Source organism: Acinonyx jubatus, chromosome E4 (assembly GCF_027475565.1).
Source record: "Acinonyx jubatus isolate Ajub_Pintada_27869175 chromosome E4, VMU_Ajub_asm_v1.0, whole genome shotgun sequence".
Taxonomy (NCBI): Eukaryota; Metazoa; Chordata; class Mammalia; order Carnivora; family Felidae; genus Acinonyx; species Acinonyx jubatus.
In genome coordinates this window covers 56,646,764-56,667,590 of record NC_069395.1, presented here as the reverse complement: position 1 = coordinate 56,667,590, position 20,827 = coordinate 56,646,764, and the positions used below count along the sequence as shown (strand labels likewise).

At 41.0% G+C, this 20,827-nt stretch overlaps 2 protein-coding genes across 3 annotated transcripts in view; one reads left to right on the top strand and one right to left on the bottom strand.

Moving 5' to 3' along the window:
• Positions 1 to 4,123, bottom strand: part of NME7 (NME/NM23 family member 7) — a 255,908-nt gene extending 251,785 nt beyond the window's left edge. For both annotated transcript variants that reach the window (XM_015062301.3, XM_053209845.1), the window contains exon 1: positions 3,965 to 4,123. In XM_015062301.3, coding sequence (XP_014917787.2) covers positions 3,965 to 3,967 — 3 coding nt within the window. In that variant the 5' untranslated portion in view covers positions 3,968 to 4,123. The remainder of the gene's footprint in view (positions 1 to 3,964) is intronic.
• Positions 4,124 to 4,257: 134 nt separating this feature from the next.
• The window catches only part of BLZF1 (basic leucine zipper nuclear factor 1), a 29,295-nt gene continuing 12,725 nt past the window's right edge, over positions 4,258 to 20,827 (top strand). Inside the window, exons 1-5 of the mRNA XM_015062299.3 lie at positions 4,258 to 4,543; positions 5,828 to 5,902; positions 15,392 to 15,831; positions 18,225 to 18,424; positions 20,539 to 20,667. Of these exons, the coding sequence (XP_014917785.3) occupies positions 5,872 to 5,902; positions 15,392 to 15,831; positions 18,225 to 18,424; positions 20,539 to 20,667 (800 nt within the window). The 5' untranslated portion in view covers positions 4,258 to 4,543; positions 5,828 to 5,871. The remainder of the gene's footprint in view (positions 4,544 to 5,827; positions 5,903 to 15,391; positions 15,832 to 18,224; positions 18,425 to 20,538; positions 20,668 to 20,827) is intronic.

Sequence of the window (20,827 nt, the reverse complement as noted above, 5' to 3'; positions counted from 1 at the left end):
CCAGATCATGTAATTGTAGCGGTCAGGAAGACAAACCAGCGGGGCAAACAAATTCCACCTTCAGCTGCTTGGAGAGAGACCATCAGCCTTTGATGCAACATACCTGTTAGTGATGAGACTGAACACAGAGAAAGAACATCAATTTCTCTCTCTTTTTAAGTTTCATTTATTTGAGAGAGAGAGAGAGAGAGGGCAAGCCTGTCTGCATGCTCAAGTGGGGGAAGGGCAGAGAGGGAGGGGGGAGAGAGAATCCCAAGCAGACTCCTCACCATTAGTGTGGAGCCCGATGTGGGGCTTGAACCCACAACCATGAGATCATGACCTGAGCTGAAATCACGAGTCAGATGCTTAACCGACTGAGCCACCCAGGCGCCCCTCTAGTTTTCTAAAGGCCTATTCTTTCTCATAAAGGATTGACAGCGAATGACACAGGAGACAGATCTGCATGCAAAAGGAAACTTGAAAATTCTACTCTAGTCAATTTTAAGCTCTCATTAAATTCAGAGCTTCTCCCATCACACAATGAGATTGTCACTAAGTCAATCTTAGGAGGAATAAGAAATCTGTGTGCCTTGAGATTAACTATTTTACCTCTTAAAGTACATATTAGTACAAAGTATACTGTATCTTGAACTTTGTGGGTCATGACCGACAGTAAGGAATATGGGGTTTGGGTTTTTTTTTTAATGTTTATTTTTTGAGAGACAGCGCGCATGAGCGAACGGGGAGGGGCAGAGAGAGAGGGAGACACAGAATCCGAAGCGGGCTCCAGGCTCTGAGCTGTCAGCACAGAGCCCGATGCGGGGCTCGAACTCACAAACCATGAGATCGTGACCTGAGCTAAAATCGGTGGCTCAACTGACTGAGCCACCCAGGTGCTCCAGGAACATGATCTGTATCATAACCCAGGACATACAAGACACACACAATTTACAATAAAAGTTTCATGGAAGTTATCCTTATTACATACAACGAATATAGTGTCTGTTTTATGTCATCTTTTTTAATGCTGGCTACATATGACAAATTGATGTCATGACCGAGTAATGGGTTAGAACCTCGTCTGAGAAACCATGCTGAAGTACATACGTTTGGTCTGGCCTCTGTCTACCTCTCTAACTGCACTTCACATTACCCTCTGCCATACTTTGTCCACTGCCGCTGCCCCCCCAACTCCCCACCACCGAATTTCTATTCTATTTTTACATTAAATCACGAGATCAGTTCCTGCAATATGCCAACTGCTTGACTGCCTCAAGACCTTTGATCTTGTTGTTAGTGCTGCCTGGTACGCTTCTCCCAGACCACTGCACTTCATCATTCAGGTCTCAAGATGGAAGTCAATTCTTCACAGCGGCCTTCACTGACCACCCAGTTTGAAACATGCGACTCCAACCGGGGGCGGTGGGGGGAGGAGGTCACCCCTCTTAGGGTAGTTGGGAAGTCTAAATGACAGAAGGTAAGACAAGCACAAAGAAAACCAGTATTCCACAAATGTCACTTTCCATCCCCCTATGCCATCCAATTCTAGCTATGGAAATTCTATTCCATTCGCTTAATGATGGCCTTTCTGACTCTGAAAAGTGAGGACTCCATCCTCCAGTATTCCCCAAGTACTGTGTAACCTCTCGGGACACTCACCACATTCCTTCTTTTTCCATTCAGCAAATATCTGAGCACCTAATACAGTCTAAGCAATAGCAGGGAACAAAATATTGATCCCCCTCCCAGTTCACTTTGGTAAGAGTGACAAATTCATACACAATTTCAACTGAATGTGGTAAGTACAACAAGAGAGATGTGTACTATGTAAAGTTGTGACAAAAAAAAAAAAAGTCACCTCTCTTTGAGCAGAGAAGTAACCATCACAGGAGGAGAGACACTTAACCTGGGTCTGAAAGAATCCAAGGGAATTTGGCCAGCAAACACGGGCAGAAGACTATCCTGTGTACAGCATGTGCAAAGTAGAAGGAACACTCATACCACCAGCTTGAAGGTGCTTAGAACATTCGGTGAAAGATAAGCAGTTGAAAGGAATGTCTAGGCAACGGAGAGGCATGAAAGCAGCTAGACAGGTAAATGCTAGATGATGGAGGGCCTTGCATGCCATTCCAGGGACGCTGAATTTTATACTGTAGGGTTTAGAGAGCCTACAGTTTTAAAGAGGTGACTTCAGGCGTGCCTGGGTGGCTCAGTCAGTTAAGCGTCCGACTTCGGCTCGGGTCATGATCTCGCGGTTCGTGGGTGCGAGCCCCGCGTCGGGCTCTGTGCTGACAGTTCAGAGCCTGAAGCCCACTTCAGGTTCTGTGTCTCCCTCTCTCTGCCTCCTCCCTGCTCACACTCTGTGCCTTTCAAAAATAAATAAACATTTTAAAAAAATTTTCTTAATAAACTAAAGAGGTGACCTCAAAGATTTGGGTCTTAGAAAATTCCTTCTTGTTACTGAGAAAATAATGGCTCGAATAACTGCCATACCACACTATTAAAGATATATTGCAACAGTCCAGGCAAGAAATGAGGAGACCTCAAACTAAAACAGGATCTAGTGACCACCTGAATATGGGAAGCATAGGAAAGCAAGAGAGGTTAACTCTGGTTTCTGGTTTAGGTTACATATATTGCAATATGTAATAACTATATTAATTAGTTATATAATATTAAAGCTATATTATAAGTTAGAGTGATCTCATTAATTAACTTGAAGGAATAAGGAAACCCAGGTAGAATGATAGCAAGTTCAGTTTTAGTCATGGCAAATTTGAGGCCTTTGTGGTAACCAGGGAGAGTGTCCGGGAAGCAACTAGGTTAGGCCCTAGCAGGTATGAGAGGAAAACTGAAGTTTAAAAACTTCTTTTTAATGTTTATTTATTTATTGAGAGAGAGACAGAGAGAGAGAGAGAGAGAGAGAGAGACAAACAGAGCATGAGCAGGGGAGGGGCAGAGACAGAGAGGGAGACACAGAATCAGAAGCAGGCTCTGAGCTGTCAGCCCCGACATGGGGTCCGAACCCATAGACTGTGAGATCATGACCTGAGCCGAAGTCGGATGCTTAACTAAGCCACCAGGTGCTCCTGAAAACTGAAGTTTAGGTGTGAATGCTTAGGCATTAGTAAAACTCATGTGCGTGGATGAAATCACCCCAGAAAAATGCATAGACTAAGAACTGAAAATAATTAAGGACTGAGTCCTGGAGAATGGCATTTAAAAAGCAGGCAAGGCCGGTGGGGGAAAAGGCGGAGGGGGGTAGGGGGGGAATGAATGTTTGTGAACTTCAGTTATCACAGAAAAGCTAAATAAAATAAACTTTGAGAAGAAATCATTGGATCTGGCATTTCAGGGCCATTAAAAACTTGGAAAAGGGCAACTTCATTGAAACCATTCAAGAGGAAGTCGGACAAGAGTACTGAGGATGAAAAGGGGGGCATTTAAAGCAGGTGAAAATACTATGCTTCCATGCAGTCACAGAAAGGCCAGAAGACAGCTGTGCAAATACGGTTCCGACTAAATGGCCCTTAGAGGGGAGAAGGAGCAGCGCTCTGCGGCTCTGGAGGGCAAACACTGCGAGACCTAGGGACACCTGGGTCAGTGCTGAGCCATCACACACACAACCAATGCTCTTAAATGAGGCGCGTTAAAGAGAAGCCAAGAACTTGAAGTGATGAAAACTACAAACATTTAAAACGTCTGTTCGAAATAATGTCTCGCCTCAGGGTATGAGACTCCGTGTTTACCCCTACACTTTTGTCACATTACTCCAGAGGCTCAGCAGTACCGAAGCGGAATTCGAGGTGCTGCAAGACACAGGGAGAGAAAGGAAACTGCAGAAAGAGCCCCTGGAAAGAGGGAAACATGGGGCGAAGGTGGAAGAAACCGGGCCGCCTCTGAGTGACCCTCCGCCCCAGGACCTGGGACGCTACGTAACCAAGACCGTGAAGCGGTTCCTCCGGCCTCGCCTGGCACTCACCATAGCCTCAGGATCTCGGCACAGGGGAATAGGTAGCGTTGCCACAGGAAGACACCACCTCAACCCCGACGCCCGGTTACTCCGGCAACAGAGCCCCGCCTACTACCGGACGTGCGGAATCGCCACCGCCCCGCCCCTTCTTTCCCAGGGGCTGGGAGAATTAGAACTCCGCCCATCCCGTCGACAGCCCCGCCCTTTCATGGCGCCGCTTGGGGCCAGCGTCATCACTTAAGTTTGGTTGACAGGTGACCCGGAAGTTAAGTGATACACAGCCGGCGCTCCACATATCCTATAATTTATTTCTAAGTAGACATCTATCCCTTTTTCACTTACAGAAGCCTTAGACCTCATGTGCTGCGTCACTCGCGTTTTAAGACACCACAGAGCGTATTTACCTTTCTCTTTTGGAAAATTGTTCCGGAAACGAAACCCTGAGAACAGGAAGTGATTACTAGTGAGCCAGCCTCTGGATGTCAGGAAGGTCTGGGCGGCTCAGCTTCGGAACGGAAGAGGAGTGTGCGGAGCCCGAAGGTCTGTAAAGTGAAGCCCCTGGGATCGGCAGAGTAAGGACCCTTGGCGGTAAGTGCAAGAAACGGGCTTGTGTAACCGAGGGCCGGGGGGGACGTTTGAAAGGGACAGAGGTCTGGGTTGGAGTTTGGTGTTCAGACGCTTTGGATTTGGGGAAAGGTTGCCTTTTGTTCCAGGAAAACTTGTTCAGACAGGGACGGAATTTCGGATTCGGCTCCCCGGACGGCAGAGGTTGACCAGCTTGTCGCTTTCCCACCTGTTACCCACTCCACACCCTCCCACCCCCTTGAATTGGCCCTTGCCGGCCGAAGCCGTGGCCTTCCTCCGAGCGCAGTGGCTGGGCTCCTTGCTCTTGCGAAGGGGTCTTTGGAGACCTGTTTTCAGAGCGACAGAAGGGGAGTTTGTGACTATTGAGGAAGGTAGTCGTGGAGGACCCTGTGCCAAGTCAGATCGAGTACTCAGGGTGATCATTTTTGTGGTGAAACCAGTTGCCATCTAACGTACAGTTCATCATATTCGATCGTGTCACTCTACTAAGCACCACCTTCCTCCTCATGTTTTCCACTGAATCTTAGTCTTTACTGAAAAGGCCATGCACACGTTTCTGAAAACATATGCTATGCCATTTTAATTCTATGACCAAGAAAGTGCAAATTAAGTTCTGAGTATTTTTGTTATATAGTTTAAACAGAAGTTCCTTTGGGATATAAATAGTTAGCAAATTAGTGTCACTAATGTCCCCTGAGAAAGTAATTAATTTCTTTAAAATTACTGTTGGGGCGTTTGGGTGGCTCAGTCGGTTAGGTGTGCCTTCGGTTCAGGTCACGATCTTGTGGGTCACGAGTGCCAGCGGGCATTGGGGCGTGTATTGACAGCTCAGAGTCTGGAGCCTGCTTCACATTCTGTGTCTCCCTCTCTCTGCCCCTCCCCTACTCGTTCTCTTTCTCTCTCTCTCTCTCTCTCTCTCTCTCTCTCTCTCTCAAAAACAAATAAAAACATTTTTTAAAAAATTTTTAATAAGTAAGATTACTGTTGTCGTATCAATGATACGAAAGCCGCTACAGTAACTTCACCACAGTTTCTTAACTAAAATCCAGGGCACCTGATAGAGTATACTTGGCAGAAACAGTGAAACAAATTTGAAAGTAAACCACCAGTGATTTTTTGAGACCTTCGGTAACCATAACAGTATCACCTGTGGGAAGGTTTTGAAATGCATGTGTACTAAATGCAGAAACTAGAATATTGTCATATCTAAATTACAAGGTAATTAATAAACTTAGTAAACATCTTTGTGTGGTATTGTCTTAATTGTTTCAATTTATACATTTTTAGGTTTTTCCGTAGAAGGTTTGAGGTGCCTTTTCATTGGTTAAAAAATGACTACTCTTGAAAGTTTAGAAGCCAAAGGTAAGTGTTCTTTTTTTTGATGTTAATTGTTTAAAAAAAATTTTTTTTAATGTTTGTATTTATTTTTGAATGAGAGAGCGAGAGAGAGAGAGTGCGTGCACACGCATGAGTGGGGGAGGAGCAGAGAGAGGGGGAGGCACAGAATCCGAAGCAGGCTCCAGGCTCTAAGCTGTCGGCACACAGCCTGACGCGGGGCTCGAACACAAGAACTGCGAGATCATGACCTGAGCTGAAGTCAGACGCTCAACCGACTGAGCCACCCAGGCACCCCCGATGTTCATTGTTTTTAAAACATGTAATTTATGACACAAGGACGGAGGAGTGCTTGAGCCAAGCAACTAAATCTCATAGGGCTCTTGGGAATCATTTGTGTTTCAGATTTCTCCGTGCTTGTTTTGTAGTGCGGTGTTTACATTTCAGTACCCAGGTCTACGACTGAATAGTCACATCATTGGATAGTATTCAATACTGCTGTTAAACTACTGTTAAACATTTAGTGTGAAAGCAAAGTTTTGCAGCTATGCTTTCTATCCACTACAAGAGTAAGTTTAAATAAACAAGAAGATGTATGTTCTAAAGATTTTAGTAGACACACAAGCAACTAGGAAGTGTAAAAGACCATTTGTGTTGGGTTGTATTGCTTGGGCTGCTATAACAAACCAAATCGGGTAATGGAAATAGCAGAAGTGTATTGTCTCGCAGTTCTGGAGGCCGGAAGTCTAATATCAAGGTGCTGGCAGGGCCATGTTCCCTCTGAAGGCTCCAGGGAAGGATCTGTTCCAGGCCAGTCTCCTAGTTCCTGGTTTGCTGGTAGTTTTGGTATTCCTTAGCTTGTAGATGCATCACCCTGATCTTTGCTTTATGTGGACGTGGCATTCTCCTTGTGTGAATGTGCCTGTGTGTCCAGATTCTTCCTAAGGACATCAACCGTGTTGGATTAGGGGCCTACCCTACTCCAGTATGACCTCGTCCTAACTAATTACATCTGTAATGACCTTATTTGCAAATAAGATCACATTTTGAGGTATGGACTTCAACATAGGAATATTTGAGGGGGGCCACATCAACTCATAATGCTTGCTAACTACAGTAACTTTTTAGTCCTGCTTTAGTCCTGTTTGCTTGTCCTCTCTAGAACTATTGATCATTCCCACCTTTTGAAATACTTTCTTTCCTTGACTTCCATGATATTATTCTTGTTTTCAGCCTACTCTGTAGCCCTTCACTGTTCCAACGCAATAGCCACACATGGCTATTTGAGTTTATGTTGATATTTTTAAAAATTAAAAATTCAGGGGGTGCCTGGGTGGCTCAGTCAGTTAAGCATCCGGCGCTTGATCTCGGGTCGGGTCTTGATCCCAGGGTCATGAGTTCAAGCCCCCCATTGGGCTCCACACTGGGCATCAAGCCTACTTAAAAAAAAAAAAAAAAAAAAATTCAGTCCTTCAGTCACCCTAGTCACATTTCAAGTGCTCATTAGCCACGTATGGCTAGTAGCAATTGCATTAGAAAGTGCAGATAGAGAACGTTTCCGTCACTGCAGACAGTTCTATTGGGCACCAGTGCTCTAAGTATATTTTCTCTCTTTCATCCTTCTCTTCTTTTGGTTTATCTTTTAAATATTAACGTGTTTCAGCCCTCTTTCTCCTCTGCTCTCAGGGCTTTAGTAATTGTCTGTAAGAACAACTTCCAAATCTGTCTGTAGCCTGGATCTGTTCCTTTGTGCTTCAGACCCTGATAGCCTACTGACCATCTTCAGACGGGCATTGAGAACACTTTTTGCATGTCCCAAAGTGCACGCCTCCTGATTCAGGCTGTTCTTGGACAGTGAGTTCCGGAGATTGGGGCCTGTCCCCTTCTCTCCATGGGAACTTATTTTCCAGAAGCCAGCTTTGCAGTAAACAGACCTCCAACAGCAAACTCTCTGAAAGGGATTCAAATATGCTTAGGAAGCAAGGAAGAGAAGATCATACCAATACATATTTAAGTGAATTTATTCAGCTGTGTGAACAGCATTTCGGAGTCACTGGAAATCATTAGAAGAAGCAAACCAGAGAATATAATGAAAGTAATACACTGGGGATTAATGAGGAATAGGGCAATTAAATGGTCACTACGGTGAAAGTCATTAGCATGGCGCGTGGCAAAAAGCGAAACCTGAATATAGTATTATCATTGGAGATTAAAAGTTAGTTATTGCAAGGCCTCTGTGAAAGTAAATTATTTTTTATTTGTTGCTACCTGTTTGTATTGAGCATTAGACTTATAAAGCACTTTCCCATACCTTATTTCATCTGCTCTTCATTTTACAAGGTACATAATTCAGCTGTTAGTCCTATTCCTACTTAATATAACGGTAACCGTTGTTAGTGAACAAAAGTTCCTTGTATGCATGGCCTAGAAGCAGGTGCATTTGTCATGGTTGGCGTTTGTCGGTGGCCTGCATTTCCTGTAACTGCCTCACAAGAGAAGCAACATTGGTTTAGAGATTCCGAACTTCCTCTCAGTGGACATTTGAGCGATATCGTCATCACGAGAGGGACTGCTGCTAGGGTTTCATTTGAACGGGAAACAGGCAATAAAGAGAAACCGTTCGAAAATCAGCATTTGAATCCAAAACTTTCTTGAGAGCAAGATTAAAACTAAGAGTATTAAATAAAACCAGACCGTCTAGGGAAAGTAAACCAGATAGGAGAATCTGAATCATCTAAATACTTAGGATTCCATCCGATACTCTAACACTCATTCTGTGGAACAGGTATTAGACGAAAAAGAAACCTACGGACAGATAAATTTGGGAAGTTCTGGATTAAAGGAGAGTTTGTGCTACAGGACCTCCCAGAGCCTTTAACATCCTCGCGCGCTGTGAAGCTGCGAAGAGTTACAGTAGACAGCATGGCCCACACTTACTTGACCAGGGAACTCTTCATTCGTGGAGCCTGTGACAAGGAGAATGATCCCATGTCAATAAAATGTGGACCTAACCCTTAAGTCCACTAATCCATAACACAGATATTTTAATTTAATAGTAACTAAACCTCATTAAATGAAATTGGTGACATTTACAAAGAATATTGATTTCAGATTACTGAGTGACAATCCCTAATTTGTTTAACTGTTTGATAGCTGAATCTGCATCTACTCTGAAACGTTTGTCATACTATAACCGAGTGTCGGAATTAAGGCTTTGGTGTAGAGGGGGAAAAAAGTAAGCGGTTTTTAAATGAGTTAGTTATTGGATGTTAAAATGAAATCTCAGTGGCGGGTTAACACTGATGAACTTCAGTAAGTGCTTACGCGTCTTTTCCACGCCAAGCACCGTGTCATTAAGCTGACCGTACAAAGATTAGCAGGCAGACCCTGCCCTGTGGAGCCCCCAACGGTCCTGTCGGTGAGAGAAACAAAGTGTGTTAAAACACTCTGTTTGCATTATTCTGAGAGCACTGAGGGATGAGAGGAGAGTAAGGGTAAGCGATCTGCCCGAAGTCACACAACATGTGGCAGTGGGGGGACCGGGGGGAGCTTCAGGTATTTTGACCCAGAGTCTGGTGTTCTTTGTACCACACCATCCTACAGACTTAGGGTATCTTGTGTTCTTGGAGTTAGAGTTTTATGGGAAAAGGAGAAATGTGTAATGATAGACTAGAAAATCGTTTTTGCGTCAGCATTCTAGAGCAAGGGTTGGCAAGTTATGGCCCTCAGCCTCCTGAGAATATTTACAAATCAGTTTGATGACAGGGAACACTGACTTTGAATCCCACTTGGGCCAAGGGTTATCCCAAATAAAAAATATTTCTGTGCTTATTATCAGACATATACTATGAAAAAAAGAAAAATTAATTTCTCATTAAAGTTTCATCTTTGAAATTTGGTTTTTTTTTTTTTTTTCTTCTTCTTTGTATAAGTGCCTGTATAGTATCCTCAATTTTGCCTCATGGTCCATAAGCCTCAAATATTTCTCATCTGGCCCTTTATGGAAAAAGTTTGTCAACTCCTATTGTGGAATATTATTTGTTCTTTGCCTACATTTCAATAATCTTTGGGGAAGGCAGGAAGGATGAGCCATAAACTAGAGATATGTTTTCATTCTTTGATAACTGATCACTGGGAAGAACGATGTTGATGAATAATTGAAGAATGGTTCCTTTGGTTCCCTTCGAAGCGTGGAGAATAGGGATGGCTGTTTGGGTCCACTTAAACATTACTCATAATTATGGAGCTCGTACCACAGACGATTGTCTTCCCACCTGAGAGAAGATAATTGCTCATGAATGTGCCCTGGATTGTGCCTTGGATGTATGTAATAAAGTTTTCTATGTGTGTCCTAAGGGAAGGTAGAATTATGAAAGGTAAGTTACCAGGTGAGAAAATGGAAAGCCCGGACTCCCACTTGCCTCCATGCCTGTGCACATTAGCAACAAGTATAGTTTTTACAGAGTTGTTACAGCTGCCATGTCCTATATTGTACAACCCTCACACTCATAAATGCTTGAGTAAGTAGAACAGTTTAAATTTTTCTTAACGTTTATTTATTATTGGGAGAGAAGGAGAGACACAGAGCATGAGCAGGGAAGGGGCCGAGAGAGGAAGACACAGAATCCGAAGCAGGCTCCAGGCTCCGAGCCGTCAGCACAGAGCCCGACGCGGGGCTCGGACTCACAAACCGTGAGATCATGACCTGAGCCGAAGTCGGACGCTCAACCAAGCCACCCGGGTGCCCCAAATAAGTAGAGCAGTTTAAATAAAGTTAAGAGTAAATTGAGGCTGAACCAGGTTAAGAGAACTTCTTGATTGGAATGTGTGATGTATCTTGTTTGAAAAGAGACTTCTTTTGAATACCCATTAATGTTCCTTTGCCCTTTAAATTTAGCAGTAATTATTTTGTGCTGTGTTCTTGAGTCTCCATTACCCAAAATTCCAACTCAAAAACGTTACGACTTGCCTAAAAATCCTATTCAAGCACAGTAGCGTGTCACACCTGCTTCTTGTTTCTTCCGCCTCGGTGGACCCGGATGGTACGGCCCTAGCTTTGTCTTTTTGTTGTTTTGTGAACCCCCAGCTAACTCCTGATTCTATAGAACTTCTTCCAAGACAGAATGTCTTAGAGACAAAATTCAATTTGCATTAGGTAAAGTTAGCACATCCTAAAAGCAAACGTTAAGAACACAGGAGCAGGCCTTTACTTTTGCAAAGTCCGGTGGAAGTTCTCCTGGGGGCTCATGTGCTCTGACCTGACCTGAGATCCCAAACTCTTTATTTCTCCTTCTGGAGTATTCCTTTGTGGGTCTTCTGGAGAGCAGAGTTAGTCCTAAGGCCCAAGTTAACATACAACATAGAAATGACAAAATATTTTATCCTGATGTAAAATGTTTTGTAAAATGGAACACATTATACCCCAGATGCCTTTCCACCTCCTCTGTAACTAACGTTAACTCAGGACTCCCAGTACATTGATACCTCTGTAGGAACCTCCCTCCCCCCCGCCCCCCGCAAACTGTTAAATAAAAAAAAAAAACAGTTCTAAAGTCTAGCGATACACTTTTCTAAGACTTGAGCATAAGAAAATAAAAGTTAGAACTATATTTGATGTCATGACTTAAGCTTTCTTTCTCCCCCTGAATCAAGATCCAAAGTTTATTATTAGTTTTTTAAAGAGTAAACCACACAGGCAACAGAAGCTAACGTTTAGTGAGCGCTCACTGTGCCAAACACCGTTCTAAACATGTCACGTGTACTCGTATTTAAATATTGCATTAAATCATCGGTGTTGGAATGAAAAAGTAAGTAAATAAAACGAAATAAGAACGTGAGGAATAGATCTCCTGACACTTTGCTAGAGTTATTTGGTAAAGCATTGTGACAATACAGATCTTCTTCCGGCACGTTAATTCCATTCTTGGGAATTTATTCAAAAGAAATAATTGAGAAGTTGAGAAAAATCTGTAGGCATAAAAGTATTCACTAAAGCATTACTATAGAGAAAAAATAGAAAAAGTCCAAATACCCAACAATAGAATAATAATTAAGTAAATAATGCTATACTAACTTGAAGGAATAATGTAGTCATAAAATGAAAAGTATGAAGAATGTAGCAAGATAGGAAAATAAAGCTTCTAAAGTTAATTATGATTACAATCATATAAAAATAATGAAGGAATTTGAAGTAATGAAAAATTATTTTAGGGTGATGAGAATATAGGTAATTTTTTCTTCATATCTTTGAATAATATAATGTTAAAAACCAGAAGATATGTGTATGACTGTATTTGAACTACTGTAGTTTCTGTATTTAACAAAGTTTATGAAGAAGAAGAAAACCATGCTTATTAAAAAATAGAAATCTAATACAGAAACCTAAGGAAAGTATTCTTGTTAGGTATTTCCCTTGCTGTAAAACAGCTGTAAAACAGCTTTATAGGTAATTTTTCCATTGTTTCTTGTTTGTTTGTTTGTTTGTTTGTTTAACATTATCCTGAACAAGCTTACCATTTCCTATGGCTCTTTGCTGGAGAAATCCATTTCTAGGATGAGAAATTGGGAATCACGGTAACGAGTCATTGCTCGATAGAATGTGTATATATTATGTAATCCCTTTTTAATATGGCTTTGTATTTCAGAAATTCTTAAGAAAGGTTTAGTTTTAATAAGACCTTACTATTGCTCTTATCAAATTGTTTTCCTAACTTCATGGGTTACAGCGAAATGTGCTTAACGTTCAATAACAATTAAAGATTAAGATTTAATTGGTCAAGACATGATACTGATATCTAAAGGTAATTGAGGCTGAGGACATACTTTGGCTTTTTTTTTCTTTTTAACTAGGAATTGTTTCCTGTCTTTGCCTTAGAAGGTATAAATATCAAAATATAATGAATTCACTAAAGACCGGCCCATGATTGTTCTTAGTTAACATTTCTATAGGAATAAAATTTCAGTGGAACCATTTTTGCGCCACCGATTGCACTCTGATTATATATTACCCTGTAATATATGCTCTCGTTTTATATGCATGCCCTAAATTAGATAGTAATTTCCTGAGCACAGTAGTCCCCACTACCTCGTATGATATCTGGTCAATATTAGGCATCAGCAGCATGTTTGCTGCCTGTGACCGACTCAAAGCTTGTCATTAGAACCACTGTTATATATGCTTGTCCTTTGCCCCTCCCCTTGTTATCATTCATTTATTATCAGCTAAAGAATACTGTGAGCGAGGCACATTACTGGAAATGTGGTAAACAAGAGACACAGATTCCCTACCCTCATGGGACTTCTATCCTAGAGGAAGGCACAGACGTTATCTAACTAGTGACACTGAAAGGAAAAAAAAAAAGTCAATTTGTCAATTTACCATTCTGATAAATAGAGAAAAGGAGAAATGCAGAGTCTTGGCTGCAGGTGCACAAAAATGGAACCCAGCCTAATCTGGAAAGGTTAGAGACAGGCTTCCCTTAGAAAAGGTTGAACTGCAATTATAAGGACGGGAAGTAATTAACTAAAGGGAATAGGAAGTTGGGAAGAATATTCTGAGCAGAGAAATGTCTGCAGAGGAAGGAGTTTTTAAGACACCCACACAAAACAAGTCAGGCAGGAACACAGAGTCTGAAGAAGTAAATGGCCGAAGTTGAGACCCAGGAGACAGGCAGATCATGGAAGGCCCTGTAGGCCGTAGTGGAGACTCTGGTCTTTATTCTGAGTGATGGCAAGCCGTGCAGGGGTTTCATGCAGAGGAGCGCTGCTTTTTACTTAAAGCTTCCCCGTAACTGTTAGGTAAACTCCCTGGGCTTTTGTGGCCTGACGAAAAGGCTTATTAGCAGAGGCGATAATACTTCAGATTGATGAGGTAATAATTCTGGTTTGTAGAAGCCCTCCCAGACCGACTAACAGCTTAGCTCTGGAGTCAGATTTGGACTCAAATCCCAGTTTGACACCGATGATCTGGACAAGCCATTAAACTTTTCAAAGCCTCTGTGTTTCTTAAAAAAAATGGGTACTGTTATGCTTACCTCATGAGATAGTTGTAAAGATTAAATGATATAATGCATCTGAAGGACTTAGAAGAATCCTTGGCACATAACAAATTGAATAAAAATTCATTATCATTACTGTGCACAGGCTGTGGCTTCCGCTTTCTCAAATGTATGCTGGGCTTGTAAAATGGCAAGAAGTCTAACGTGTAGCTCAAAGGGATGTTACCGGATGTACTAATTCAAGAACTCCATGTAGCTTAAGTATCATCTCAGCTGCCTCCTTCTGCCTCTTCTACTTACTTACCAGGGCAAGTTCCTGGACCACTTTGTGCCTCATTTTCTTCATCTATAAAATAGAACTAATCATACCTACTCGAAAGGTGAGTTATATGTTAAGTATTTAGAATAGTATTTGGCACGTGGTAAGTCTTTTATAAGTGTTGGTTATTTGTTACCTAAAATTTTCTCATTTAAGACCCAAGATACGGATATAGATGTCATTAAATTCATCTTGTGGAGGTTAAAACTGAGGCTCAAATAACTGCAGGATTTTATCCATGATAGCACAGGGAGTAATGATGGAAATAAGGTTCAAAACCAGATCTGGTTGATCGCAGAGTTCCTGTCATTTCTCGAATACCACGTTCTTCCATTCGTTTAGGGCGTGATGCCTGCCTTTGTGTGCTTATCAAACTCAGTGGGAAAGTGCGATTAGCATGGGCGAAACCCATAAAATGATCATTAAAGTTCGTGATTAAGTTTTGAACTGAATATTTGAAACAGCAAGTGCTTTAGGCATGCAGAGAGTGCTGGGACAGTTGGGAGGCTTTAATGCAAAGAGTGGAGTCAAAGCTAACTTCTTATGGGTAAGTTAGAATCACAAATCACAGTGAGTGGCAAAAGAAGCCACTTAAGAGAAGAAGAAGCGGCAGGAACAAGGGCCTGTTGGGGCCTAGAGGAAAGAGTATTGAGCAGTCCAGTTAGGTAGCTTGTGCGAAGCATTCTCTGCCAAGAGTTCACAAAGCAGATGAGTATGTTTTGAGGTAGACGGCCCAAGAATGCACGCCTGTAGCTTGTATTTATGTTTATAGTTAACTGACGTTATCAAGGGTCTACAGTGTGCCAGGTGCTTGGCCTTAGCATATTCTTTCTTACCACAACCTTGTAGCATTGTTGCTGTTACCGTCATTTTGCAAAATATGAAATAGAGATTCACGGAGGGTTAAATTATTTACCCAGGGTCACACTAGGAAATAGAGGTCCGAACCAAATACCCTGATTCCAACTCTCTCGCATTTTCTACCAAGAGAGAAACCATTTACTGAAGGAAAGTGTGAACCCGTAAGACTTTCCTCATCTTTTATTTGACACCTGATTGTTTCTGAAACCTCGTGTTTACTCTGAATTTTTTGCGTTCTTTTTAGCGTCAGTAATTCTGAATGTCGGGTAAAGCATGTCTTGGCATTTGCGCCGCATTTCCTTTTAGCAAGTAGCTTATGTTTTGTTTTCCCTTTTATAGTCACCCTCACTCCAGCCCCAGTCCGAGGAGCAGGAGATGGAATGGAAACTGAGGAGCCACCTAAAGCTGTTGAAGTTACCTCTGGAATCCAGCCCGTGAAGCATCACATCCTTCAGAACCCACGGAAGAAAGCAGTTCCAGGAGACAGCCCAGGAGTTCTTCAGCTAGGGAAGATCCTCGCTGAAAAGGCAGTGGAAGTCGAAGCCGTAAGAATATTAGTTCCCAAAGCTGCTATAACCCATGATATCCCCAACAAAAATGCAAAGGTTAAGTCTCTGGGACATCACAGAGGAGAATTCCTTGGTCAGTCGGAGGGAGTTGGAGAACCCAGAAAGGAACTGTCAGAGGTAAAGAATGTACTGGAGAAGCTCAAGAACTCTGAAAGAAGGTTATTACAGGACAAAGAAGGTCTTTCAAACCAGCTCAGAGTACAGACAGAGGTAAGAACCAATAGACTTAACGAGCACTGCTCTTTACACCTGGCCCTTCTAAGCTTGTGTACTAGAAAACTATACTTCCTCTTGGAACGCCATTTGTTCTGGCTTGTCATTTCTCTAAAGAGTTTTCTCTTAAATTTCTCTTTCTCAGCACGTCTAGTAGAACGAGTATGTGTTGCGAACTTCTACCCTAAACCTGGTTGAAGATGCACGTGTGAGGTGCTTTGGACAGGACCACCTATAAGGTGTCAAGGAGGTCACAGTTACAAAATTCCAAACCCAAACCTGACCGAGTTAGACTTTGAAACGGACTAGTTAACGATTTCTGTTTTAAGAATCCATAAGTTCCAAGTATTTTTCTTTATGCGCACATAATACTTGGGGTGAAGAAATGGTGGGGTAAGCATTGTAAATGGAAAACCGTCTATTAGTGCTCGATTGTGTTTCCTTAGCCTTTACATCGCCTTACCTCTCACCCTCTGTTTCTCGATTAGACTCTTCGTCTTTTGGCTAGATGTCGTTAGCCTTTATAAGTGACACTATGGTTAGTGGTTCTTCTCCAAATAGATCTTCACTATTTTTTAAATACCTAATTTCTAATTACAAAAGCAGTACATATTTATTGTAAATATTTTCGAAAATACAAAAAAATGAAAATAGTACCAACCATAATTATACCATCTAGCTATATAAATGCACAGTTATACATATTGAGTTCACGTTTGCCTTAAAACCCCCATTTTTGGTTATTAATATTTTCCGGTGTCACAGAATATTCTATTACAGTATCAGTTTTTTTTCATTATAATATACTCTTTTACTTATGTATTCAAAATTGAAAAACAACAAATCCTGTCCCCCTTTTAGCAACTGTCCTTGATTAACTTAATGGAACCGAAAGTTACATAAAGTAAACATGTTTTTAATCACTTGTTTGTTCTTCTATATCCCATACCTATGATGGATGGTGCAACACAAGAGTGCCTTCCAAATTACACATACATTAATATTAGAAGAAATTTTGTTGCGTTACTCTTTTTCAAAAATAGCTGATTACCGTTATCTAGCACCCTTCCCTCCCAGCTTCCTGATATATTTCAGTCTTACTTAAAGCAAGACTGATGTGAAGGAGAAAAACCACAGCTGTGCCTTTGGCAGGATTTTCAAATGGTGGCAGCAAAGAATAAAACTTTGATTTTCTGAATATTCTTTGTTTAAACCACATTCATCTATAGTTCTCTTGTGAGTTGTAAGAATCCTGTCTATGCACGCTGCTTCTTCCTCACAACTTCTGGAAATAAATTCTACATGAAACCAAAAGTCTTAACCCTCCTACCTGGCAGACACTTCAAAATCGGGGATAGAGAAGAAAATTCAATTATGAAAAAAAAACTGTAATGAAATCCATAACGGCTGAATATTTCATCAGATAACTATGTTTGACGTGCACATGTATCTTTACAAATTCATTTAAATGTGTATCTAAACATATCGTCTGTATTTCTCCATCACCCACCTCCTCCAGCCCCCAAGTAAATGAAGACCACCAGCCAAACAATTCCAAATGTCTACTTCTCTTTGATTCCTTGTCTCGGTCAAAATATCTCTATTTACCTAGTCACTTGCATTTTGGATTTTTTGGATTTATCCTGAACTACTTCCTTTTCACCCCCTATGCCAGACGGTAAGCTCTTGTTTTCCCTCCTGATGAACAAATTTTAGGATCTTTTTCTATATTCTCCAATAACGCGATACTAGAATACTCAAGAATAGTTTTCACCCGGACTGCTGCACCTCTGACACTCTAACTGGACTCACCTCTTAGAATCTTGTCTCTTATCATAGAATAGCATTTTTAATAGCAACGCTGTTCTTCCGTTGCTGCACTATATATCAATACCTGTTACTGGATATTTACGTTTTAATTTTTCACATTTGAGATAAAGTAAAGAACATGCTTATAAATATTCTGAATTGCTCTCTTTGCTTAAATTCTTACAAATCCTATGACACGAAGAAATTAATTTCTAAATGCTGAGAAAGATTAAAAAAATAAAACACTTTATGTCACTTTTTGGCAAAATTTATTGGTTTAGTTTTCTAATATTTGCCTTTAAATGTTAACTGGAAACAGTGTATAATTTTTATGATAATGATTGGTACTCTTATTAGAAGAGGCTTAGTTTATAATCACGTGGACCATAGATACAAATACATAGTGATAGATATGGTTTGTATGGATTATGAAACTCCAATATTTAATAGTTGCTTTTTGATATACACTTTAAGTAATGGAGGTCCAAATACGTGAAACCTGGCTTCTCTTTTTCCCTTTTGCCACATTGAAGTCAGGGACATTACTTTGAGCTTATTGTAACGGTCATGTTTTCTTCTAGGTCAATCGTGAGTTAAAAAAGCTGCTAGTGGCTTCTGTTGGGGATGATCTTCAGTATCACTTTGAACGTCTAGCCCGTGAGAAAAATCAGCTTATTTTAGAAAACGAAGCCCTAGGTCAAAACACAGCTCAACTTTCCGAACAATTAGAACGTATGTCAATACAGTGTGATGTATGGCGAAGTAAATTCCTTGCGAGCAGGTATTTTCTGTTTTAAGTAGTATTTCATTTCCTGGTTTTGGCTCTGTCAGATTTTTTGTCTATGACCCAAGAAAGTAGGTTCGAGTGTGAGAATTTCTCACTCAGACTGTCAAAATACTGCATATATTTAAAGAGATGGCGTCTTCCTCCTCTGGGAGGTCAGTCTCCCTATGTGGAAAAGTGGTATCAGGATTCTCCCTCGTTCCAGAATTCTAGGTGGCTCATCTATAGGGGAAATCATTCCTGATACAGTATTTAAGAACCAAGACAAAACTGGAAACTCAGATGTCTTATCAATAAAATCACACAAAAAGCCAATACTACTTCTTCCCACCTCCTATCGGGAAAACTCAAATATCATTTCTCTTCCATGCTGTGTTCTCGTAGCTCTTTTAACTATGTTAATTATGTAAGAGAGCTTCCCAGCCTTCTTCTCGCCGTGCACAAACGAAATCATCCGTACGGCATGCCGAATGAGGCCACTCTTCAGCAGAGGCGAAACCCCCAGGGCCCTCGCCCAGGCCCACAGACAGTGGGACACAGACAGTGGGACCTCCTCCCAGCTCTGAGTGACTGGATCCCAGGGTGTGGGGTGTTATCCACGTGCCTCACACGTCACATGTTTAATAAATTCAGTCATCTCGAGATTTCCCTGCATAACACCAGACGTCTCGAGGCTGTACTGTAAGAATCGCTGGCTGTGATGAAGAAATTTGCGGGGAGGTGTTTCTTCATGTCTTAATAGCTGTGATACTTTTCAGTAATGGACAACGCTCTTAAAGTCCTTAATTTGTTTCCTAATTGTGCTCACATAGGATGGTGTGTGGAGAAATGGATGTACTGCGTATTGACTTAGAGTGAAAGTTCATTCTGACTGAACATGTGAAGAGGCAAATCATGCGTGTGTCATACAGATTATTGCCATACGCAGCTTTCTTGACATCCTTATCAATGCTGATAGTAACACTCGAAGGGCAATAAAACTGAAACTCGACTTTACTGACATTTAACTGATTTAATCTTTGGTCGGTAGTCACTATGGTCCGAGACTTTAATTTTAGGTTTAAGATTTTTTAACTGAACGCGGGGCGCCTGAGTGGCTCAGTCGGTTAAGCGTCCGACTTCGGCTCAGGTCATGATCTCACGGTTCGTGAGTTCGAGCCCTGCGTCGGGCTCTGTGCTGACAGCTCGGGGCCTGCAGCCTGCTTCGGATTCTGTGTCTCCCTCTCTCTCTGCTCCTTCCCTGCTCACTCTGTCTTTCTCTCAAAAATAAATAAAGATGAAAAAAATTTAAAAAAAAAAGAAAGAAAAGTTTTTTTAGCCAAATGAGCAAGCATACTTTAAAATTTTGCTTCAATTCCATTGATAGAGAACTGGTTAAATACATTTTGGTACATCCAATCAGAAGAAACCATGAAGCTGTTGTTTTTGAAAAAGGGGAAGCGATATGCACTATATGCACTAATGTGAAAAAAAATCACCAAGATAAATTATAAGGTTTAAAAAAAAAAAGGCATAGAAAAGTTTGTATTAAATAATCCCCTTTTTTGTAAATAAGTGGATGTATTTATTTTTCAACATATTCTTTTATGTTGCCATATACACACATTTTTTTTTTCTGGAGAAATATATAAGAAACTTTATCGGTTATAAAAGAAGGGTGGGGATGTTGGACAGGAGGAAAGACTTAGTTTTCCCTTGTATAAAAGCCTTTTGTATCTTATTTTAATATTTTTCTAAAGACAATGAGGTAACTGAGTGATAGGAACTCATTTTTGTTTTCCTCTAAAATTTTCTGTATTTAAAAACATGTAATTATTATTATTTTTAATTTGGTTTATCTGGAGTAAGACTGAGGTACATTCCAAAAGTCACTCTAAAGGAAAGTGAAATAACTTTTCTTTTGTCATTTTGTAGACACGTATTCTTTAAATCCCTTTAATGAGTTCTAAGATTATATATATTTTTAAATGCTTTAAAACTGAGAAGTAACTTGACTGTGTGAAATCTTTGTAAGCTTTTGAAAATGAGTTACAAAGGTAGCACATTCACTTCTTTACAGCCGGAGAATTTATTATCAGGGAATTTACACGTGACATTTTCATCTTTTCCAGGGTTATGGCAGATGAATTAACCAACTCCAGGGCAGGCTTACAGCGTCAAAACCGTGATGCACAGAGTGCCATTCAAGATCTCCTGAGTGAACGGGAACAGTTTCGTCAGGAAATGATAGCTACCCAGAAGTACGGTACTTGTTTCCACTCTCAACTCTTCTTCCTTCTCTTGCAATTTTTGTTACTGTGATAGTTCTTTAGTATTTCTACATGCAGTAACTTATGGAGCGTATACTTTGAGGAGCATTTTTAAATAGATGCCCAGAAGGGAGGAAGACTAAAAAAAATA